This window comes from Lonchura striata, chromosome Z (assembly GCF_046129695.1).
Source record: "Lonchura striata isolate bLonStr1 chromosome Z, bLonStr1.mat, whole genome shotgun sequence".
In the NCBI taxonomy this organism is placed as follows: Eukaryota; Metazoa; Chordata; class Aves; order Passeriformes; family Estrildidae; genus Lonchura; species Lonchura striata.
The window spans coordinates 54,089,971-54,115,797 of record NC_134642.1 but is presented as its reverse complement, the minus strand read 5'-3'; the positions used below and the strand labels follow the sequence as shown (position 1 = coordinate 54,115,797).

At 40.8% G+C, this 25,827-nt stretch overlaps 1 protein-coding gene across 7 annotated transcripts in view; it reads right to left on the bottom strand.

Annotated features, from left to right (window-relative positions):
- The window catches only part of ZNF608 (zinc finger protein 608), an 89,782-nt gene that overhangs the window by 2,082 nt on the left and 61,873 nt on the right, over window positions 1–25,827 (bottom strand). For all 7 annotated transcript variants that reach the window (XM_021546245.3, XM_021546247.3, XM_021546246.3 and 4 more), the window contains 5 exons: window positions 7,132–7,219; window positions 4,201–6,652; window positions 2,017–2,434; window positions 1,300–1,472; window positions 255–408 (listed from right to left, as the gene is read on the bottom strand). In XM_021546245.3, the coding sequence (XP_021401920.1) occupies window positions 255–408; window positions 1,300–1,472; window positions 2,017–2,434; window positions 4,201–6,652; window positions 7,132–7,219 (3,285 nt within the window). The remainder of the gene's footprint in view (window positions 1–254; window positions 409–1,299; window positions 1,473–2,016; window positions 2,435–4,200; window positions 6,653–7,131; window positions 7,220–25,827) is intronic.

The window sequence follows — 25,827 nt, the reverse complement described above, 5'->3', positions numbered from 1 at the left end:
CCTAACTGGTACATCTTTAATAAAGCTCTGACACCCAGTTTGGGAAACAAAACTTGGTATTTCTCAGACATGAAGCTATTAATTTATTGCTAGTACATGCTGTGGATTTTCAAGCCTTCTTCCTAAATGTAAAGCACTTCTGTTCTAACAGCAGGCTGTCTATTCAAAATGCTTAATGTAGGCACAATTTCCAGTGTCAAGGCAACAATTCCATAAGGCAAGCTAATCCCACCCACTGACAATTTTCTGCTCACCTTGAAACGGGTCATACTGTCCAGGTATAAGAGGGTAGCCCATTCCAACATGTGTATGGTGGTGGGTATGGAGATGCCGCTGGCTGAAAGGAGAATGGCGGTCTCGCTCCCTTTCTGCTTCCCGCTCACGTTCAGCTGGTGATTTTTCCACAGGCTAGTAACAGAAAGTGAAAGAAAACTGATGTGAGAACTTTAAAAGGGATGAAATCACAACAACAATATGTGCCACTACTGTCAAAACTTTCTGAATACAAATGATGTATCTCACTTTTTCGGAAGAAGTATCTCTACCGGATTATTTGCACTTGATTCTAATCTCCAGCTAATCTTTCTGGATAATGGAAGATTTCCCAATGCACAAAGACTTTGAGGCAATGCACTACATCTTGAAGACACCATGGTGACTTCTAGTTTTGCATTCCCTGAAGCTCGCCTGGCTTGCCAATGCCTAAACAACCTAGGTAAGCTGCTGAAAATGCTCAACCTTCTAAAGCTTTCTGGGAATCTGATTAGCAGAAAAATCTCTTAGAAAATAGAATGAGAGCCAGTGACTTTCTCACAGCTAAAACCAGCAACAACAAATCTGAAAGTAAAATAGCAGTATTTGTCCCAACTTTGTAAATCTTGTTTATAAATCTTCAGAAATGGGGGCTGGTAATCAGCTATTTAGATGTAGATTCTTGGCAAATACAAGGAGGGGTTATTATCAAAATCCATAGCCCAACCTCTCATTTCATTATGTTTCCAAACAGGAGGTTCCTGTCTAACTGCAAAAATCTGTGCACCAGGAGGCATTTCTGAATCTGTATTTCTATATGAGTCTAGTCAAGACAAGAAACCTCAGCACAGAACTGTGTTAGATGTGTTACCTCCAGTTTATGCCACAGAAGCATTCTGACTATAAACTGCTTTTATTGTAAGCAGTACTATAAAGAAGAATCATGCACTCATAGCTTGATGCCAGATTGTGTGCTTCCCACAATTATGTTTTTCCTCTCCCCACCCCGTATGTAACACTCTCCAGTAAGAACGGACAAAGCCTTACAACAGGTGACTTGCTGCGATACTGGCTGGCATGCTGCTGGAGCAAATCCAGTGCTTTGGACTCAGTGGTTGATTTTGCATTGATGCTTGGGCTGGTATTGACCTTCTCTGCCTCTTCTCTCCCTGATATCTTCCCATAAACTGGATAATGAAATCCTGGAGAGAGATAGGCCCCTGCAGATAAACAATAAATACCACATCAAGTTACTGTTTTTACATTTTGATTATATCTGGGTAGGAGGAGAGAATATCAGAACCGACAATTACATCAAAAGTAGATCACATTACTACCAAATGGCATGACTGCTCTTCAGTTTCATCACCTAATTTACCCTGATGAATGGAGGTTATAAAGAGGGTTGAGTTGATAACCATTTCAGACATTTATGGGTCCTCTTTAAGTAAAAGGAATAGTAACTATAATAATTCTGACAGTAAGTTCTTAGAATATTTTTATAGGCAATAAACTATCTGTCAGACTAACAGCAACAGTAGACTGTCAAGTGTTGAGCAACTTAAGAGTTCATAAAAGGAACATCTTGTATTAAACCAGTTTAATCTACAGAACATGCCCCAGTGGAAGCACAAGCAAATACAACGTCACCCATGAAGCTTCTAATTTAGCCTAGCTACTAACAGAAATATTAAAATGCAGGCTTTACTGAACCTGAGGATGCAAATCTTAACTAGTGCGCAAGGTGGGTTTTAGAATACATACCAGGATAGCTGTGCATTAGGACAGGAGAGACTGCGCGATAGGCTGGATGGTTGGGATCATACATCTGTGGATACGGATAAGCATGCAAGTACTGGATGTATGACTGATGCTGACTCATTGGTGAGGAAACTGCTACTCTAGCACCCCGAGAGTCCTTCCAATTTACAGGAGTCTTTTGATCATCGTTTTTTATCTTGCTCTCATCCACTGATTGAGAATCAGAACGCTTGACCTCTTTGGGCTCCTCTTTAATGCTTGCTAATGAGACAGGAAGGTTAGGCAGGGAACTTTCCTTGTTAGGTGTTTTTCTAGGGCTGTCTTCTTTTAACTTTTTCTCATGATCAAATTCTTCTGATTTTTGCTGATCAAGGTATTTGGGCTGATAAACATAATGATGCCATGTTCGTGAATCTGGATCCTAATAAAAAGGAGAAAAAAATTGTTCTGAACTTAGAAATAGAACTAAGTTTGTTATTGATATTTCCCATGTTTCAGTTAATGTATTTTTAATAGCTGTTTTAATACCATATCCTCATTACATAGAGGAGAGGTTGCCACAGAGTGCCTCAAGCTCAAAGTCAAACCAATATGCCCATGAAGGAGCAAGAATCTATTATCAAAATTTAATTCAATTGCTTTATTTTATATCCTTCTTCATGCCTTTAACTAGTTTAATCATGAAATATATGTGCAATGTAAATGAAGTTCTGAGACCATGTTATTCATAAAACATTTTAATTAAAGCCTACAGAGAGACTTTTCCCATTAGAGAGCAAAAAGTATCTGTGAACCACAAAATTAGAGCTGGTTAATGATATGCCAGACTACTTAGAATACCTGGAACAATGAACATGAAAAGCTGATCTAGCTGGCAAGATTCTAATGCTGCCTCCAGTATTACAAACATCCAGGAATCAGTGGAAGTAAAATATTAAAGCAAACCTTTTCAGCTGACAATCTTATTTTAAGTTTGTAAAGTTACAGGTGGGTGAGTATTTATTGGATCAGGATTCCATGGTTTAAAGAACATGTACTGGGCACTGTAAATGCTTTTATAAAAAATGTATTATACAGACCAGTTTATAAACATGTTACAGAACTAGAGAGGGGAGTTCTTCACAACACCACACCAAATCAGTACAAGAAGTAACAGGAAGACTTCTTTTTCCAATACAGGATATGCAAGAGTTAATTGTCAAGATTTTCTTCAACTGACAGACATTTATGGCACATGCCACAGAAATATAAGCATACAACTAAATGCTTGGACAGACTGGTTCAAATACTTGAATCAGCAGAAATCTTCTCCTACTTAGGGCTGTACCATCCCACTTCCTTTAGAACTCTCTACTCCCACTCCCTTCATCCCACTGTACCTTGAAAGACAGTCTGTAAGGGTGAAGTCTGGGATGTACCAAACACCAGAACATAAAAGCATCAAGGATTAAGGCTCTAGTTCAGAGCACGGAGACAGTTGCATTGCCTCAAATGAAGGCAATGTGCCATCTACGAGGGCCAGCATGAAGCCACTGGATAAAATTCTGGTCCCACTGAAGTAAATGGCAAAACTATCACTGACTTCAATGAAGAGAGGATTTCATCCATTGTGTAGGTCTGTAGGGGCTTGAGGTTGGTTGACAAGAGAAGGGGAACTTAACTGCTTCAGAAAGGTCACCATGGGTTAAGATAAAGAGCTGTGCTTTAAGCCAACTCTTCAAAGAAGCACCTCACCCATCTTTAGTAAATGCCGTCATTTAACAAAAAAAAAGAAACACTTCAAACCATGTATCAAATGTAGTTTAAGTCCTCTCATAATGAAAGCTGCTTATTTTGCTTGAAGTTTCTCATTTCTGAACTAAACAAACTGCTTAGAATTTAGATCTAAAAGAGAAATCTAATTCTATTTTATTCATACATAGAATTTAAAATAGTCTGTTCAGATCTTAAGCCTGTGCTCTGTCACCACCTAACTAGACTTTTTAATTTATTTTTTTGTTCTTTTCAAACAGCTCAACTGGAAGGTTTATTTGTTTATTCACAGACTACAATACAATCCAGCATGAAAAAATTATGGTGGAACTTGTTTGGCTGCAGAGGTAGAAGAACGTAGCAGAATCAGAAAGAAAATTTCACAACCTAAAAGATGAAACTAAGACACTCTTGTTCCATTTCCTGTGATCTCACCTGTTTAAATCTTGTGGTTGGATCTACTCCTGTTTGCTTCATTGAGTCCATAACAGATTTCATCTCCACAGCCTCCTTTATAAGCTGGTGGTTTTCCATTTGTTTGGCTTTGAAAGTGTCAGATTGAAGCTGCTGCTGGTGTTTGGAAAGGATCTGTGATTTGCTTGTCTCCTCACCTTTGTTAGGAACTGATGACCCTATTTTAGTGCTGTTTTTGCTGGACTCTGGAATTGAAGGGGCCTTTGATATTGTGGCAGATGGAATATTCTTCTGCTTGTTGTCATCCTTCCCAGTCTCTTTCAAGGCGGGGTCATTCTTCCTTTCACAGTCCCTCCCATTTTGTGCCATTTTCTGTTCTGCTAGTCTCTGGTCCTCATAGTATTTTTCATACTGCTGCCTGTAAGCAGGGTTGGAGGCCATTAAGGACTTTTGGTCCATATAGAGCCCATAGGCATACTGTCCATAATAAAGTGACTGAGCAAGTGCAGGGTGTCTTTGAGTTATTACTGACTGATGTTGCGGTGGCAAATTAGAGGAAGTGCTTTCACTTTTCTTGGCATCTGAATATTCTGCCTTCTCTTTCTTTTCAGCCTCTTCCTCAGCCTCTTTTTTAATCTTCAGCCCCTGTGGGGTACCACTATTCCCAGCTGCTGGGGCACTGACCTGTCCAGAGTGCAAGTAACTTGGGGAATAGTAAGGATCGTAGCCATGGTAATAGGGAGAATGAGACTCTTTTGCTTGAGCTGATTGTGCTGTGGTTGAAGAATGTCCTTTTACAACACCATCTTTATTAGAAATAATATCTGATGGAGAGCTGGCCTTTGACCTCATGCCCTCTGACCTGCTGTCAGAGCCACCATCATCAGCTGCATCAGAAATATCTGAGTAAGCAGGGCTGTTGGTTTTAGTGGCTGTGCTGTCTGCACCATTCTGTGTCAACACATGCAGTGGGGCCATGGCAGATTGTCCATTCACCAAAGTGCTGCATTCCATCCTGGAGGCACTCCCTATAGAAGGGCTGGGCGCATTGTCTGTGAATGTGTAAACTTTATCAGCTTCAGCCTTAATACTTGCCATCCTGCTCTCTTGAGATTCTGACAGTCCATTAGCTAGCACTTCATTCTTGTTGAGATGGTCCTTTAAAAAATGTCCAGATAAGTCTTTTCCAGACCCTTTTGAATCCTCCAGCTTCCCTAGCTTAGAATCCATCTTAGGGCTGCCCATCTCTTTGCTTTCTTTGTCCTTCAGCTTGCGCTTCTCCTTTTTCTTTTTGTCTTTGAGTGATGTGAGAGCTGGATTTACAGTGCTTGGCTCTCCCATAACTGTGGGCTTTGGTTGAATGGGTTTCAGTGGAGGGCTCTTTGGTGTAGCCTGAACAATAGTAGTTGTTAGAGAGGGCAGTCCTGGTATTGTCCCTGTAGTGGTGGTTGTAAAGGCTGTAGTAGGTATAGCTATTAACTGGGGAGGAGTTGGTGCTGGTGCTGGGGCAATGGGTCTGGCTGTTTTCAGCTTGGAAAGGTTTTTATCCATTTTACAATTGTTTGATTTCTTACCTTTATCACCCAAATTCTTCTTGTCAATTAACCCTTCAGCTTCCAATTTTGGCATTTCAGTTTGCAAATTGCCATCTGCTAATGAGCAATTATCCAGTGTGGCTGCCATGTTAGAAATTACTGGAAGGGTGCTCAATTCACTGTTCAGACCCTTCTTTTTGCCAGAATTCTTGCCAGTTTTGGAACTGATAACTGAACCAGGGCCATTGCTGGTCAGTTCCCTCTTTCCCTTGGGAGTCCCTGGGGTAGCAATGGAAGAAGGAGATGTTGGTGCTTTTAGTGGATCAAAGCCTGGCAAATTTGTGCTTTGCTCACTGCATTCAAGTGCCACATTACTCAGTGCCTCCTCACAGTCTGAAATTTTGTCTTCACTGTCAGGCTCAAACTCCAGTTTGTTTTCTGGGTCTAAGTGTGCATGAGCCTGATGGTAGCGTAATCCATTAATGTGCTTGTACTTCTTGTTGCAGTTGGGGTGAGGACAGTCAATCAGCACTGGGGAAGAGCAGCCTTGGTCCAAAAAAATAGTCTCGGGTTTCCCCTGTGGGGTGGTGGGAGTGCTTCTAGAGTTAGTACGGATGCGTTTTGCAGACTTACTGTCCTCTGAACTGGAGTTCAAATCCAGCTCCATAGGAGGCTTAGTTTTCCTCTTGTTTGTGGACAAGGGGCTGGCTTTGACTTCATCCATGGTGCAGTTTGGGGGTGTTCTGCGCCCACTCGAGTTAAGGCTGCCCCTCCTCCCCTTCCCATTGGCACCGCCTCGATTTTTATTCTGAAGTCCTCTGGACTCTGCAAAACTCGCATCATTCCCAGGTACAGCCACAGCTGCAGCAGATCTTGCCCGCTTTCCCCTGCCCCGTCCGCCACGCATTTCCAGGTCACTTGTTGGTGATTCACAAAACCTGTACAAACAATAGATTTCATCAGCAGGAGCCTGAATTGAAAAAATAAAAGCCACCACCATGTCCCACAAGAGAAAATTCACATATGGTAAAGGAAAGATATTCTTCTGACAAATGAGAATGCTACAGTATCAAAGGCAAAGTCATTAAAAAAGGACAAAAATGGTAAGGACCATTGGTAAGCACCTGATTAGAACAATGGAGTGAAAAATCTTTCTAACTTAAAGAAATGCATTTTGAAATCAACTGCTCTCTGACTGAATCTCATGTATTTCCCCTTCCCTGTAAAAAATACAAAAGTAAAATAAAGAAGAGCTCCCACCCCACGTTTCACTCTGTAAGAGAAAACTACTCATTTCACTTGTGCATGTTTTCAATTATAACCAGCTGTGCTTTATTAATCTCTGCACAGTCTCTTGCCTGCAACGAGGGGTTAAAATACAGCAGAGAAAAAAAACAGACTCAGAATGTTTGCCTACCTAGGAGGGGCCCAGTCATGCTTTGTGCAGTCCAATAGTGTTCCCACGTAAGTCTTGTTCCTCCACGTAACATTTACTACCAGGACACCTGTCAGTGAGTGAAAAATAAAGTATTATCATATGTTAGAACAATAATTGGGATAGGCTTTTTGTTTTGCTCTTTTATTTTTTTTCTTCTTTTTCTTTTTCCCCTGTCCTTCCCTCACAAAGTAAGTCATTTACTCTCATTTGCTTTCAAACATTCTGGTCTATATACTTCCTCTTTTCTGGTTTCAGTGACCTTAAGTTAAAACCCACAGGAAAGACTGCAAATGACAAAGAACAAGAATGTGTGCACGTATGTATGTGTGCGTGTAAGACAGCTTGCCTGTGTAATGGTGTGTGTGTAATCAAGATACAGCTGACAGAAGGAAATGGGTTTTGCCATGTCCTGCTGTAAAACAGCAACACTCACCTCTTAACTTTGCTATTATTGCACATAATTGCTTTCACTTGGCAGCCAGCCAGCATAAACTAAGCACCAGTTACAGTGTTTAAATCAGAAGGTGACTGAGAAGAAAAATGTGCTTTGCTTTGAACAATATGATAATGATGTTTCTATTTACTTGAAATTACTCATATCCAAACACACAAACATATACAACGTATGCACTGCAAATTTTGTTCAGCAGATATAGCTCAAATTATTTGCCTTGCTTTTGCTTCTGTGGAAAGTGAGAGACTAGATATGAAACTTTAACCATACCACAGTGAAGGTAGAGTAATTGCAATATATATTTATATAGGAAGAGGAATCCTTAAAAAAACCTACTGTAATTTAATTACTTTTCCACTTATGACCTGTATTAAATGCAGATTTTCCTGCCTAAAGCAGAATTCTAATTTTGTTTTATTTCAATTATCCTTGTAAAATTTGTGAATGCTACGGTTATTGTAAGTAGCAAGAAAATAAATGTGAGGCATGTCATTCAAACATTTTAAGGTTGCTCTTAAACACTTCTTCACATAATTTGTCATCATGTTTATGGACTAGCCGGCATAATGACCTCTTTAATTCATTAGCTGCCACAGATAGAGAGAAGGTAGTATTATTGAAACAGACATCTCTTCTCATTAGAACACACTGAAATAACAAATACATTTCATCTAACAAAGAAAGGCACAATACAGAACGTTCTCAATTTATGAGAGGCGTGAAGACACCAACTCTCAGCTAACAGCCTTGTTTTCCCTCTACACTTCCCTTATTCTATCTGCAGTGTCTCTGTAATAGATATGATTATGGCATTGTGCCAGAATGTTTCCAGCTCATCTTTTTGCTTTGTCTTACCAGTGCAATTTCTAATTTTGCACTACAACCATCCCTCTCTGCTGCACTGAGGTGAAGTTAACACACAAGCACCAGCTTATTTCCTTAGGGGTCTTTTAGCAGCAGGGAAGTATTTTAAATGTACTGATCTGAAGCATGAAAGACAAACTGCACTTCCAACCAGTGTCAGTCAAGTCCTAGACGAAGCATGGTGAAGATGTTTAAGGAGAGACTTGACCGTGGGGCACTTAGCCCCATGGTCTACTTGACAGGGTAGTGTTGGGTCATAGGTTGGACCTAATGATGATCTCAAATGTCCTTCCCAATCTAACTGATTTTGTGATTCTGTGATCAGGGCTAAAATGCCATGCTGTATTTTTATGACCTATGCAAACTAGGCAGCCTGCAAAGACACCAAGGCTACTTTATGCTGCCCCTTGCCTAGGCATGGAGGCAGCCAGCAGGTGCTGGGGTCCAGGGAGGAAGAGGAAGAGGAGAACAACCCGGTACATCCAAGAGGAAATATCTGTTGGTGGAAATGGGGTTTCTTACAATGAGCAACTCTATGTTCCCACTTGCCATTCACAGCCTAGAGAAAAGAAATTGTAAACATGTTTCTCTGGCAGCCTTGATGCCTTTCTTCCACTATAACAGCTTGTCATCTGTGACTCTGTAAGGCTCTAAGTGAAAATCATTAGTATTTTCCACTGGTAAATTGTATTATGGCATGCAGCCCATCTATCTGCAAGCAGCACAGCTGATTCCTCCAGCTCACATACCAGTGTTTGTCCCATCTCCTAAAAGTACCAAGCAAGAGAGCTGTCTGATATCTCATGGAGTAATAGGCAGTACTGAAGAACTATCTTTGTCATTTATTCTTCCCCAGCTAGTTCACTTTTATACTTTTTTTTTAAAAAATTGTTACTTTGTGGGGATTTCTTGAGTTTGGATTTTTTTGGTTTTTTGGAGGGAGGATGGTTTGTTTGGGTTTTTTTGGGTTTTTTGTGGGAATGTGTTAATAAGACTTTATTCTCACCTATATCTTCCCTGATAATTGTAATCTTGCCTATCTCTATGTGCACTTTATTCATTTATTAATGTACCAAACCTAGGTATAGTTTGTTACCTATTGACAGAAAAGAGGGCAAGCATAGAATAGTGAAAATAATAAAAGCCTCTGAAATCAATACATATTTCAATAATTCCAAAAAGACATTTAAATGACCTTCCAGTGTAAGAAAGTCAGAATTTCAAAAGCAAACACAAGTTCCTCCTGTAAATCTGCTACATATAGAATCTCATTAAATTTGTCAGGTTTCGCAAAGGTCCTGTGCAAGTAGGAGAGAATATTAATCTCCATGCTGTGTTAGCTGTGGCAACGAATACATTTCCTTTCCATAATGGACAGCACATTGCTCAGCCACACGTAAGACTCCACAGAACTGGCAGGGAAGATAGCCCATTTACTCTTTTAAGATTATCACAGAAATGGGTGAGGAGAATATAAATAACCTTACCTATAAGTAAGGTAGGACTTATGAAGGGAAATGTATGACTGGGAGAGGCTTATTAGGCCAAAGCACCAGAAGATGAAAATGGAGATGACTGAGTTGGTAATCCACACATTATACTTGATGCAGTGCTGAAGAGAACTAATTATTCTTCTAAATCAGGGTGTACTGTTTGTCCTGGCATAGCATTCAAAGTCAAACCAAGAATCTCTGCTAAGCCTGTGTTCTGGTTTGAAAGCAAAACCAGTGAGAAACTCCAGGTCAGAAATACAATTTATTGGGAAAAGGGAAAAAAGACAAAAATACATGCAATGATACAAAAGGAAGACCACTGACAAAAGTCAGAATATAACCTGACACCCCTTTGGCCAGCGTGTTGGTAGCAGTCCAAATTGGAGTGGCTGCAGCCCTCTTGGGATGGCAGATGTGGTTGCTGTGTCTTCTCAGAAACCTGTGAAAAGGCTGCCTCTCTGTCTAGAAATCCCCGGTTTTATCCAGGTGGGAATGCCTAGCTCCTCCCCCCTGGGCAGAGCATCTCACAATGGGCTGATGTTATTCTGAGTCACGAGGTGTGTCCTTAATCACCTGTTAAACAGATGTGGCTCCTGGAGAGTTATCTCTGAGTAATGTGCCAAGACATTGATGGGCCTATTAACAGGAGATAAGGAAAACTGCCCAGAGGCAACTGCTACTCAGATGGTAATAGGAAACTTCTTGGTTCTCCTATCTTGGACATTATCCACCCCTTTTCCTATTTCCATCTGCATCATGATGAAACCTTACACATGGTTCTCACTTAAGACTAAGTTTCCTTATGGTACACAACAGGTTTCCCCATCCTTCTGCATTACCCACCAAGTATAACCGGGTCCTTGAGCAAAAACAATCCCATGGATGGGTTTGTCTTTGCCTGGGGTGGGATTAATCCAAACAGTCTTTCCTAAAATACCTTTCATATGTGCCACAGGGACTTTATCTCCATCCACTGTGTGCAAGGGTTCAGATTGGGCAGGACCAGCTTGATTGACGGACCCTTGGGTGTTGACCATCCAGGTAGCTTTTGCCAAGTTCAATTCCCAATTCCTGAAAATTCCCCCACTGAGTGCCTTCAGGGTGGTCTTAAGCAGTCCATTGCATCGTTCAACTTTCCTGGCAGCTGGTGCATGATAGGGGATATGATGTATGCACTCAATCCCATGTTCTCTGGCCCAGGTGTTGATAAGGCTGTTCTTGAAATGTGTTCCATTGTCCGACTCAATTCTCTCAGGGGTGCTGTGTCTCCACAAGACCTGCTTTTCCAGGCCTAAGATGGTGTTCCGGGCAGTGGCATGAGGCACAGGGTAGGTTTCCAACCATCCTGTGGTTGCTTCCACCATAGTGCTTGCCTTGGTGGGTTTGGGGAAGCATGATATAGTCAATTTGCCAGGCTTCCTTATACCTGTATTTCAACCATCGCCCACCATACCACAGAGGCTTCATTTGCTTGGCCTGTTTGATTGTAGCGCAGGTCTCGCACTCATGCATGACCTGTGAGATGTTGTCCATATTACATAAGGTCCACCCCTTGGTCACAGGCCCATCAGTATGTTGCGTCTCTCCCCTGATGACCAGAAGCATCATGAGCCCAATGAGCTAGGAATAATTCTCCCTTATGCTGCCAATCTAGGTCTACTTGTGATATTTTCACCTTGGTAGCTCGGTCTACCTGTTCATTGTTGTGATGCTCTTCAGTAGCCCAACTCTTGGGTATGTGTGCATCCACAAGTCAAATCTTCACGGTCACCTTCTCTACTCGGGTGGCAACGTCCTGCCAGATCTCGGCGGCCCAGAGGGGTTTCCCTCTGCGCTGCCAGTTAGCCTTTTTCCAGCGACTTAGCCATCCCCACAGAGCATTAGCTACCATCCATGAGTCGGTGTAGAGACAGAGCCTTGGCCACTTCTCTTGCTCAGCAATATCCAAAGCCAGCTGGATGGCTTTAAACTCTGCAAGCTGACTCAATCCACCTTGTCCCTCAGTAGCTTGTGCCACTTGTCGTGTGGGGCTCCACACTGCAGCTTTCCATTTCTGGCTAGTGCCTATGATTCGGCAGGAACCATCCATAAAAAGGGCATATTGTCTTTCAGTTTCTGGTAGCTCATTATATGGTGGGTCCTCCTCGGCATGTGCCACCTTGCTCTTCCTCTTCAGAAGATAATCCAAAAGTCTCCCCCTCAGGCCAGTTTGTTATAATTTCCAGAATCCAAGGGTGATTCAGATTTCCAATATGGGCACGCTGAGTGATGAGGGCAATCCATTTACTCCATGTGGTGTCTGTGGCATGATGTGTGGAAGAAACCTTTCCTTTAAACATCTACCTCAGCACTGGTAGTTGGGGTGCCAGAAGCAGCTGCGTTTCAGTGCCAATTACTTCTGAGGCAGCTTGAACTCCTTCATAGGCAGCCAAGATTTCCTTCTCTGTGGGAGTGTAGTTTGCTTCAGAGCCTTTGTAGCTCTGGCTCCAGAATCCCAGTGGTCGATCCCAAGTCTCCCCAGGCACCTTCTGCCAAAGGCTCCAGGACAGACCATGGCTCCTGGCTACAGAGTAGAGCACATTCTTTACCTCTGGTCCCATCCTGACTGGGCCAAGGGCTACCGCATGAGCAATTTCCTGCTTGATCTGGGTGAAGGCTTCTTGCAGTTTGGGGCCCCAGTGGAAATCACTCTTCTTGCAGGTGACCAGGTAGAGAGGGCTCACAATCTGGCTGTACTTGGGAATGTGCAGCCTCCAAAAGCCTATGGCACCTAGGAAAGCTTGTGTCTCCTTGTTGGTAGGTGGAGACATAGCAGTGATCTTGTCGATTACTTCTGTCGGGATCTCATGACGTCTATCTTGCCACTTGATTCCTAGAAACTGAATTTCTTGAGCTGGTCCCTTAACCTTGCTTTGCTTAATGGCAAAACTAGCTTTCAGCAGAATCTGGATAATTTTTTCCTCCTTTTTTGAAGGCTTCCCCTGCTGTGCTCCCCCACACAATGATGTCATCAACATACTGTAGATGTTCGGGAGCCTCGTTCTTTTCCAGTGCAGCCTGGATCAGTCCATGGCAGATGGTGGGACTGTGCTTCCACCCCTGGGGCAGTCGGTTCCAGGTGTACTGTACTCCCTTCCAGGTGAAGGCAAACTGAGGTCTGCATTCTGCTGCCAAAGGAATGGAGAAGAAGGCGTTCGCAATATCGATGGTCACGTACCACTTTGCTGCCTTGGACTCCAGCTCGTACTGAAGCTCCAACATATCTGGCACGACAGCGCTCAGTGGTGGTGTAATTTCATTCAGGCCGCAGTAGTCCGCCGTCAGTCTCCATTCCCCACTGGACTTGTGCACTGGCCATACAGGGCTGTTGAAAGGTGAATGGGCCTTGCTGACCACCCCTTGGCTCTCCAGTTTACGAATCATCTCATGGATGGGGATCACAGAGTCTCTGCTGGTACGATATTGCCGATGGTGTACTGTTGCTGTGGCAATTAGTACCTGTTCTTCCTCAACTCTCAGCAGTCCCACAGCAGAAGGGTCATCTGAGAGACCAGGCAAGGTATTCAGTTTCCGGATGTCTTCTGTCTCTATAGCAGCTGTTCTGAAAGCCCAATGATGGTCCTTCAGGGTCTTTGAAATATCCATTTCTGAGACAGTCTATGCCAAGGATGCATGGGGCCTCTGGGCCAGTCACAATGGGGTGTTTCTGCCACCTGTTCCCAGTTAAACTCACCTCAGCCTCCAATACAGTAAGCTGCTGGGATCCTCCTGTTACCCCAGAAATAGAAATGGATTCTTCTCCTACATATCTTGATGGCATCAGGGTACATTGGGCACCGGTGTCAATCAAAGATGTGTATTTTTGTGGGTCAGATGTGCCAGGCCATCAAATCCACACAGTCCAATAGATCCGATTGTCCCTGTCCTCTACCTGGCTAGAGACAGGGCCCCTCTATTCCTGGTCATGGTACACATTGCTCTCTTCCTGTAAATAGGTTCTTGAGGTTCCTTCAAGAGGATCAGTTATATCATCATTCCTATATTGTCTGGAATTCTGTGTGTGAGAGACTGGAGCAGCATTGACTCTAGATGAGCTTTTTGTGTTAGGTGTTCTTTTTAGTTCACGTACGCAGGCTGCTAAGGAGGAGGTGGTTTTTCCATCCCACTTCCTCATGTCTTCTTCATGCTCCTGAAGAAAAAACCAGAAGTTTCCTCATGGAGTGTATCCTCTCTCCTTGGCTTGGGAACGCCAGCTCCTAATGGCAGAGACTCTTGTTGGTTCTGGTGAAATATGGTAGCTTTCTTCCTTAAGTTCCTTTTTTAGTTTCTGAATACTCTCTTCAATCAAGTCCTGGACTTGCTCAGCCAACCTTGTTTCCACAGACGAGACAAGGGTACGAAATGGGGCGGTGACAGTATCTCATAAATTCTTAATTTATTGGTTAAGTCGCCCACCCTGTCCTCACCTTCCCTCCACTGCAGTGTTGCCATGTAACAAGAGTACATCTCTGGTCCAAGCCGTGCAAATCTCAACCACATTTGCGATGTGCACTGGACACAATCTTAGGAAATCTCTCATCTTCTGAGAAAATTATCTCCAACACAGCCAACTCCCTCAGGCATCGGATACCTTGTTCCATGGTGTTCCATTTTCCTTGGTGCACCTAGAGGTCTTCTTTACAAAGGTATCTGTCCCTGACACTTGCGAGCAGTCGCCACCAGAGGCTGAGAGTTTCTTGGGTTCTCCTGATCCCCTGGTCAATGACCACATCCTGGGACAGTGATCCCAGTTGCCTGGCCTCACTTCCATCCAGAATGGTGTCATTGGCTGCAGTGTCCCAGATGTGGAGCAGCCAGGTCAGGATGGACTTGTTTGTCTGGTGGGTGAATTCTCTCTGCAGGTCATGCAGCTCACCCAGGGATAGAGACCGAGTGATGATTTCTGGCTCTGTCTCTTCCACTGGGTGTGAAGGTCCTGCAGCGCACTCATCAGTCATTATGCGGACTGATTTGCTCCTTGATTTCTTCTTATGAATGGGGGCAACTACTATGGGTTCAGGCTGCTCTGATTTGGTGATGGTTTGTGTGGAAATGCTGATGGCACTTTTGGTTCCTTCCTCCTCTGTGCCAGTCTGTGTAGACATAGACACTTTTGCTTTGCTTTTGGTTTCTTCCTCCATGACAGTCTGCATAAACACGGACACTGTTGTTTTGCTTTTGGTTCCTTCCTCCTCTGTGCCAGTCTGCGTTGACATGGACGCTGTTGTGGCATTCTGTATGGACACGGACACCGCTGCTTTGCTTCTTGTTTCCTCTTCATCAAGAAGATGTTGCATCACACTATGTATGTTTTGCTGCACCACATTATGTATGTTTTGCTGCATCACACCATGTAGTGGCTTGTTTCTAAGCATGTTGCAGATTGTGCAGAGAAGACAAAGAAGAACTAACAACAACATTATGCTGACCTTGGCATCCAGAGGGAACCTGACATTTTCAAAAACTGCTGTGTCAAGCCTGAAAGGTTGGAAAAAATCAATCTTTACCCCTTCCCCCAGGGGCTGGGTGTGGTTGCTGAGGCCCCAGACGTAGCAGCCTAGACTAGGACAAGCAAACAGAATTGAGTACATATTCCAAATCATTGCCTCGGAAATTATAATGCAATAGACATAATAGATTAATAAAGCAATTCTCATACCATACACTGATCTACACATGAGCATTATAATTGCCAGATAATTCCCCACATCCAGGAAAATATAGAGAGCTAGGTATAAGACCCAAAATGTTATGAACGAGCACAATAGGCTTTCTAATCCAATTAAAAAGATTTATTAATGGTAGAAAACGAAAGCAAATCAGCGCTGCGCTGGGCGGCAGTCATTCCAACTACCGCGCCTTCGTCCCCCGTCCCCCCCCACTTATTGGGTCTTCTCTTCCGGATGTGTGACGTTCTGGTGTCTTTTCTGCGCAGGCGCACTCTGTTGCTAGGTGGTCGTTTTCTGCCTCTTGGTGGTCGTGGGATGAAGGCCAGTAGTATTCCTCAAGGTTGTCCCTGTGATCTGGGAATTTTCTCAAAACAAGAAATGTTATCTCTAGGCACGTTTACTTGCATTTCACAAGAGTACATGTTTTGTTAAGTCCGTAACGGAACTGTCCTTGAAAGATACTCGCTTAGGTGCTTAGGTGCCTAGCAACATCAACTCCCTAAAACAGTTTCAACTCCCTAAAAAGTTTGTAACGGAATTGTCCTTGAGAGATACTTACTGGAATGTCTGGCAAAATGAGAACATATTCAGACAAGTGAAAACTCTAAGTAAAAACTCTATTCTATGGATGTGAGAAAACTCTATATTATGAACAAAAAGGCCCTATTTTCCTAACAAAAAGAGCATGTTAAGCATCATAGTGAATAGGAACCCTCTACAATATAAAATTGTAATTCTGACTTCTCTCAGTACCTTCTTGCCCCAGGTTGGGTGCCAAAAGTATGTTCTGGTTTGAAAGCAAAACCAGTGAGAAACTCCAGGTCAGAAATACAATTTATTGGGAAAAGGGAAAAAAGACAAAAATACATGCAATGATACAAAAGGAAGACCACTGACAAAAGTCAGAATATAACCTGACACCCCTTTGGCCAGCGTGTTGGTAGCAGTCCAAATTGGAGTGGCTGCAGCCCTCTTGGGATGGCAGATGTGGTTGCTGTGTCTTGTCAGAAACCTGTGAAAAGGCTGCCTCTCTGTCTAGAAATCCCCGGTTTTATCCAGGTGGGAATGCCTAGCTCCTCCCCCCTGGGCAGAGCATCTCACAATGGGCTGATGTTATTCTGAGTCACGAGGTGTGTCCTTAATCACCTGTTAAACAGATATGGCTCCTGGAGAGTGTTATCTCTGAGTCATGTGGCAAGACATTGATGGGCCCATTAACAGGAGATAAGGAAAACTGCCCAGAGTCAACTGCTACTCAGATGGTAATAGGAAACTTCTTGGTTCTCCTATCTTGGACAGCCTGCCAGAGACAATGCTAGAGCAGTGTCTAGTTCACTCCCAGTATCACCTCTGAGTACACTGCCATGGACTCAGAGATGCACTAGCGCTTTTTTGGGTCATTCCAGCTCCTCTTTGTGCATATGTGTGCCCACGTAGTCCCTCCATCTTGTGAAGGAACACATCACACACAGGATCAAACCTCTCAGGGGCTGTGTTAAATCATAAGAATTTCCTGGACTGACACTTCCTGTTACATCAGACTACATATAATTTAATTTATTTAACATTGCCTGAACAAAAAAGAAAATGCAAAGACAGTCTGAGGAATCCACAGATTTCATATTGTCTGAAACAAGAGGTGCATTTTCACCTTAAAAAAGCCCAAGAGGCTAAACTTTTAAAAATACCCATTACTGAAGAATGGGGGTGGGGAAAAAAATCAGGTGCTTGTAACAAAACGTACCTGAGGGTATTTGGACTCTCTAAGATTCTAATTCAGGAGGAAACTTAGCCAAAATATCTAATTCTGTTCTTGTGAGGTTGGATCAAACAACAGTGAATATTTTACTAAACACAAATGCTTCTTTGAGCAACTAAGGGTGTAATCTTAAAGAGTTTGACCAATTATCAGAGCATAGTTCACAAGAATTGGATGTTGTAGAGAAAAACTAATCTCCCCAAAATGAAGACATAAATTTCTTTGTTTAATTTGGTTGATCATTCCATTTTCAAACTATATTACTATATATATATATATATATTTTATAAATATATGTAGTAATATATTTTATATATATATTACTATTACTGAAATTAGCAGTATTTTCTGAAGTTTTCAGTGTCATATGTCTTACATTAAAGCAAAAAAAGAATATGAAAATTAAAAGTTCTGAAGTTACCACCCATGCTACTCTGTCATTAAAGAGTAGACACAGTAAGTAGACAATATTTTATGTGTGGGAATTACAAAATGGTGTTATAATGTAAGAAAATTGGGTAATGTTACCCAGAAGTTTTACAGTTCACCTACTGTAGATTTTCTGCCAAAATCCATTATTAGCCAAGGCAGGATCATATGCCAAAGTATCAATGTATGACAATGGTACAACCAGGATGCCATCTGGTGCTGACCACTGTCAATAGAAGCTCGTCCTTTAACATCAAAGATTGTCAGCCTTTTAGGAACAAGACAAGATTCTGTATTTTGCTGTTTTCCTTCACTGTATGTGTACCATTATGAGCTCTTTTTCATTACTCGTCATAATAATAACCACAATGTTAATGGCAGGAAAAACTAACGCATGACTATGGGAGCACCAAACATACACACTACTGATGGGTAACATACAAAACAACTGTGCCAATTTGTATTTTAACTTTATTATGGAATGAAATGTCACATGTCACAAAAGTAGTATGTCAAAAAATAATTTCAGAAACCTGCAACAAAAACCTCGCTTTTTATGAGCTCTGTGGATATGATGTAGCCCTTCTTCCCCTGTCCTGTCTTCCTCCTTTTCAGTGAGTGCATAACAAAGGCCAGAACCAAAATTTGCCGTTTACTATCAACTATTTCTCACAGAATGAAATATGTCATCACAAGCTGGAAATTAAGTAACTAAACCTGTTGCTAAGAAATGCAGATGTGCTCTTTTGACATAAAACATCACAATCAAAGTAATTTTCAATACCAAGTAAGGGTAATGTTCATATGGATTTCTCTGGCACTGCACATTTAGCAGACACATCTACACTCTTGCAGACCTTCCTTAGTTTAAAGACAAAAAAACCCTCTTAAGTACTTAGTCTAAAACAAATAATAATTTCTTTGCTTTCTTGACTCTGTTTTCTGCAATGATCATAAACCAAGAATGTTTATGTTTGTATTCAAAACTTCGAAAATGAGATCATGTAGTGAGGAATCAAATTATCAGATCAATACCTTAAATGCAGACCCCATATTTTAACAATACTGGCTTTAGAAAATGAATGTTCAAATTCCAATACAAGTAGATGCTATGAAATTAATCAGTTTGGAAAGCCTGACTTAATTTTTACAGCATAGGCTGTTTTTGTGCTCAGATCACAGAAAATGATATAAAATACTGGTTTAGTGCAAACTGGTTATTTCAACAGGGAACTCAACACACCAGTTATCTGAGAGGGTAAGGCTTCATTTTTGCAAAAAGAGCTGCTCCCTCGCTCTTAGTGGAGAATCTGCCCAAAAGTGTTTGTAAAATTCTGGAGAAACCAGATATGCAAAAAGTCTTTCTGAACACTTCTGTAACTGATTTGTTGAAGAATATTTAAATGATCATTCAAAACTAGGGATGATTTATCTACTCTTCAGTCATCAGAATGAATGTTTGTTTGAAAAGTCATGTATATTTTAAAAGTTACATAAGCCACAGCCTTAAACATAAGTGGAATCCTCTGTGGTCAATATTCCAAAATTAACAGTTCTGCCTACTACCATTACTATCCTGACTATAATTTTAAAACAAATTTTCCTGATGCCAAAGGAAAATCTCTAAGGCGTACTATACTTTCCAGAATTTTTTTAGTAAGATTATCTCTTTAAAAGGTTAATATGATAAATTCTTGTAGCAAAAATCTCTATGGCATAGTAGCTCTTCAAGGTTGAGATGCAAACCCTGGTATAGAGAAGTGTCACATCATTACTGATTACTGTTTATAAGTATTACTTGTAAACTCTACAGCATAATCAATTCCTTGTATCTTTATAATTAATGAATCCACAAATATGTTTGCAAGTCAAATTTCATTTGCCTCTTGTCCCTGCCATGCCAAGCACAGATATGCGTGGGATAGTCAAACCATGGCATATCTGTCATCAAAGACTACACCACCATCATCGATTAAACATGTTTTATTCCACATCGGACACTGCAATTCTATTTGGTCCCACATGTGTCTATTTGACATCAATCTCTAACAATAGCTAAAATATATGAAATTCAAAAAGCTTCAAGATGAAAATCTATATTCTTAGGATTATCTCAAGCTTTTTTGTTTCCACTGAGCTTTTTTGTTTCCACTGGTTTAGTAAAAGCAGTACAACTCATTTGCCTCACAAACATCATATCTGCCACATCATCATCAATCCCACATCCACATATACACCTGAAATTCATCCTGGAATAAAAAATACAGAACAATTTTTATATTAGACTTGCAATACAAATGGATTATACCTCCCTGATTGGTTCCATCCAGAAAGTAATCTAAAATTAACAGTAACCACTGTACCAATGAAGTCACATCTTATAAACTGAATGCTGATCTAAGACACATAGAGTTTATTTACTACTTTAATCACACTCTCTGTCTAGCATGGCACAAGAATTTAACTACATCTGCAGCAGGTGCACATGTAACAGGCATCAACATCAGCCAGCCTGAGAATGTAATGATTGTCAGGCAGCCTGAAAATGCAAGACTGGTGGGTTTGCTTTTTCTGTTTTGGTTTGCTGGTGGGATTTTTTTTTTTTTTTTTTTTTTTTTTTCCCTTTTTTTTCCCAAGAGCCCTATTGCAGCAGAGAATGTTTGAAAAGTCACTTTAACCATATCCTGTAATCAGACCATCTGGAACACAGATCTGCAATTAGTCATCCTGGGCACTGGACTTTATCTGAACAAATACTGTACAGCAATGAAGATGAGAAGATTGGATAGCATCAAGGCAAATAAGCATAATGAAATACTGTTGGTGTAGTCATAAACCACTGAGGCACTTAGATATGGTGTTAATTCTGCATTCTGTACTTTATGAAAGCATATCAAGTTTAAAGGTTAGAGGGCTGAGAGGCTAAACCCTGCTATTTTAGTTAATGTTGCTCTGCTGGTGGTTAAAGCTGTGCTACAAACTACAGTAGTTTCTGCAGCAGCCTAACAGAGTAAGATCACATCTATGTGATTTACAGTAAGTTCTGAGTAATGACAACCTACATTTCATGCATACTTTGAATGCCATACCCTTTCTTTTCTTTTCTTTTCTTTTCTTTATGAAGTAATTGGTAAAATAAAGGTAATATTGAAAGTAGGAATTACCACCTTAGTATAAAAATAACTGTTTTATAGAACCTGTTCCCTGAATTTGCATTACATACAACCATTTGCATTCAAAAAAGAAGCAGCAATTATACACTGAGGAGTAACTCTTGGAAACAGAGCTGGGCCACCAAGCAGACAACTATTTAATCCGACTGTAATAGATTTTATTAATCAAGAAGTTTATCTCAGTGCATGTAAAAGAATAAACACTGCCATAACTGAAGAAATCCTGTCTCCCCATGAGCCCATGTGCTTAATACACAAAAGAATACAAGCTAATTCCATCACTGTCATGTCTCCCACATCCTTTGTTCTGAAGCTTCATGGGCTGAACTGATTTGGGGAAATCATTGAACTTCTTGGAAAACTAGACTCTAGCTTATTCTCCACCATCTAGTTCTTTCTCATGAAGACAGCTCGTCAATATTCAGTTGAACAGTCAGCTAAAAGAAGCTCTGGTTTAATTTATTTTTCCTGCCCCTGTAGCAATATTACTCTTTTCCAGCTTTAGTATAAAAAAAGCCCCAGCATGTTAGGAAGACATGTAGCTGAGGTTAGCTGAAATTACAGTTTCTCTGGCCAAGGCTGTGATTGAAATTCTGGGGGCAGGTTGGTTCTGGAAGACAGGACAGCATCTAATCTAAGAGCTCATGTCCCTTATTAGTTATAGTGATACCTTAAATTTTTTTTCAGTGCATATATTTCTTCTAAATCTGGTCTGGCTAGCAAATAGCCAGTGACCAAGATCTAAATACAAATTGAAAGCCAAAAGAAATATGAATGGTCCTAATCCAATATAAGGCTAAATTTCACACTTATTAAAAGACCAATAAAAGCCTCAATGAAAACTGGATAATACCCCAGAAATTACATCAGATTGGGTCCCAAATGGCTTGTTGATTTATCAACAACTAAGCAGTTCTACTAAAATATGAGCTACTTAGAGTGGTGATTTTGAAAACTATGAAGCCGCAGAACCCACATAATTTTCTCCTGCCAGATTTTTATCAAAGTGATTAGAATTTGGCAGGATTAGGAAAACTTTTGGATAAACTGCTGTTACACCTCTTGAATGTCAGACCACATGACTGCAGTGCTTACAAGAAAATGTGCAATTAATGTTATTATAAATTAACCATAGGCTTCTGACCTCTGGAGTACAACTAAAGAGCTAGTTTTTGTGCAGCCCTTACCTTTTCTTTGGCCAGAGTAACTGAACAACTTCACTATTTTGCTGCAGCTTGAGAATAAAACTGTAGTCTCGCTTTATTTCAGCTGATACTAAAAATGCAATTTGAAAATCATTTAACCTGTATGTTCTGAAGAAAACGGTATCTGTTTCAGAAATAAAGTATTCTGTTTCTAGCCGATTTTTTTTCTTTTTTTACTTCAGTAATCATAACTGTGATTCACATAGCCTGACACTGAAAAGTGTCACAGTCTCAATTTTAGAAGAAGGAAATGCTGTTCTGTAATCCCCTGAGTTTCCCACTCTCTTCTCAAGGAGTGTTATTTCAGCTCCTATGCTGCTGGCCTGTTGAACACATGGACACTTCTGACTTCCTGTAGAGCAAAAGAAAAAGAAGCCCCACAATCCACTGCCTTTGCTCTTACTCCAGGACCATATGTCAATTGAGATAAGTAACAGAATACAGGGCTTTTCAACTAATCTGTCACACTTGATTCCTGCATATTATATTAATTACAGGAATTCTTCAGCTACTTACTTCTCTCCCAAACTCTATCTCCCTCAAGAGCAAGTAAATAGAAAAGCAAAACAAGTCTGGAGCATGGGGAAAAAAACTACTGCTTCAATGCAAGAAGTAAGGCCAAATAAAGGGAAAACCTAAACAATTTTTTCTCACCCAGACAACCATTCAGGAGTTCCTTTTAAAAATTATCTGCCACATTTCCATTCTTCTTCTCAGACACCAGACCACAGAAATACTACTTCCATCAGCAGACTGTTGAGAAACAGCTGCAGAAATAGGGAAGCTGGTATAAATTTATACATGTATGCATGTGTGTTCATCTATAAGAAAAAATCTCACAAAACCCCCAAAACCTCTTAAGGAGCTCAGACTTTTTTTTTTTTCTTCCTAAGGCATGTATTAGGGCATCTCAATAGAAGTTTGTCTCCCAGCTCTGAACTCTGCTACTGCAGGAATTTGATGAGCAAATCCCAAGCAAGTAACAGATGCCAAAATGCACCTATAAACCTTCAGGTGTCTTTGGTGATTTGTTTCCCAGAGCTGTACATCATGATAAAGAGCAGCCAGGTGCAAACACTGGTACAATTATTTATCACACAATAGAGTAGCTAATGAAACATAAAGAAATGGAAGACAGAAGAGAGACAATTTATGAAAAAGAAACAGCATTAACAAAGAAACAATTCCAATCCCCAAACCATGAAAATTCCTCCAAATCTGTAGACTGCAGATACCAGAATTGCAGTCAATCCAGACAGACAATTCTGGTCAACCTCAAAGAGCTGCCTACTGATCCATGTACCTCACTGGGACTGAGAAGCAGAGCCCATTATTAATTATGATGCTTTATTTAAAGTCAAAGCATTTATTTGCTTTTGTTGCAGTTTTGGATCCTTTTCATCTCTAGCTTCCAGGCCCAAGAGAGAACACACTCCTGTAGCTCTGCTGGCAGCCAGCTGTGGGCCTCAGTAAATCATAAAGCCTTCTAACAATGAAAAGCCTCCTAAGAATGGCTATTCTTTACAAAGGCCAACTGCAGTTAGTAGACATGATAACTTCTCTATTATTACACTCACTAGAATTTAAAGCAGCAATTTAAAGCAGTAACTGAAAACATTGAAATCTACTGAACTGCATTTTACATCTTTCTCTCTCTCTCTCTTTGTACTAAGCTTCACTGATTTCATGAAGACTTCATTGTCTTCAGCCTGGGAAATGGGTAAGTAAACACCTACAACAGACACATCCAAGACAAAGGAGAGGGAAATAAAAACATCTGGGATTTCATCTGAAGAACTGCTTCAGGTTTTCTTGCAACAACTAACAGGAGACAAATAACTCTTCTTTTTTCATTTGTGGGACTTGAAGGGACACATCCTTTATATTTGGGGATATAAACTCTGTTAAGATCTTAATATAGTAATATGCCACCAAGAAACCTCATGGCAAAATACATAAAGATGAACGGTGTATAGTTAAGCATTGGGTGTACACAGGAGTTCTATGAAAGCTGCAAGTGTGAATGATGAATTCTCTAACTCTTTCCCACTGATACACCAAAAAGGAATCACTTTGGTGTGGCCAGACCCAGCACTCCCATTTTTCCTCTGTATAAAAAAGGACAAATAAAAAAGTCTCACAGACCTGGGGCTCTTCTTCCTACATAATTGCTGCGGTTTAGGATTTGGTCTAACCTAATTTTAAGGTCTTTTGTTACTATAGCTAACAGATTATAAACCAAACTATGCTTGAAACTTTACCTTCTAGATTTGAAAACCATGAAACTACATAATTTTTGCAGTTCTTACACCACCAACTAGTTTTTTCTTTGAAAAATTGTAGGCAAAATTACAAAATTCTTGCAATTTTGTGGTGGAAAAGATGTCCCCAGCAGTCAGAAGTGTTTCAGTTAAGATGCACACTTAAGATACCAGTTCAGTTTTGTAAACAATCCTAATGAACTGTGACTAATAGTGTTCTCCTTGAGCAAAACTAAGGTAAAAGGGCCTTTGTTAGCATCTACTGAAGTTCAGTAGTAATTTTGCTGGTACAGAACAAATGTGAGCTACTTGTCAGCTAACCTGCTTCAGTGGTGTCAAAATTTTGCAGAGAAGTTCACCATGATTTTCTTTCCTATGTTTTGACTTATCTTCCAAGTGGGTAAACGAGTAAAACATCTAGTTAATCAACTAGCTTACTCCAGGTGCTTGACAATACTGATGCAATGCAAAGGCAAGCTACCAGCAAAATGAGTACCCACTAGAGATGAGTACATTTTCTGTGAGACTTTCCTTCTCATCAGCAACTGGTTCAACAATTTTCCTGTAAGTATCCTTTGTGCATGCTGTCCTAGTTTCTCCACTGATTAATAGCAGCCTGGCTAGTTTACCCAGGCCTTCTGTGATGTATGCCTCTACTACAGCTTCTCTTGGCTTTTTTATGCACTGGAGCTGACCAACCTTTGACCCTCATAGGTTTAGAAACAAAACTACTTAGATACTGAAGACAGCCCAGTGTTGCATAAAATGTAGGTAAAAAATTAGGACACTAGAAAACTAATATAACCAGCTAAAAATCTCTATGTTTCTTTTGGTAATGTAACATCCCTTAAAGGATTATTATAGGCATGTTCTCCCTCATCAAAAGTACAACCAACACAACGACAGAAACACATATTTCTATACTGGGAGACTGTTTCCCATGTCACTAAGGGGTGGGGCGGGTGGGGGGAAGGACTGAATTTTCAGATATTACTTAATTACTTCTTTGATCAGACAAACAGTCTCAAGATAAAGCTTGCTTTACTCCAGAATCTATACACAAATTTCTGTATAAATTATTGACTGTACTTTGGTCTCATCTGAAATGCTGGCCCCTGAGGCTGATAAGCTCTGACCCCAGGTGACACATCCACCCCTCTCACAAGAGGCAGGAACATTATTGCTTTGCACTGAGGACTGCAGTCCAAGAGCCAATCAATCAAGTTCCCTGACAGCTTTTACAGCCTCCTCACATTAGGCCTAAGTCAAACACCAGGGCTCCTATTGTTCACATTATTCTTTTCTTCCTCTGCCCTGATGAAGTTAGAG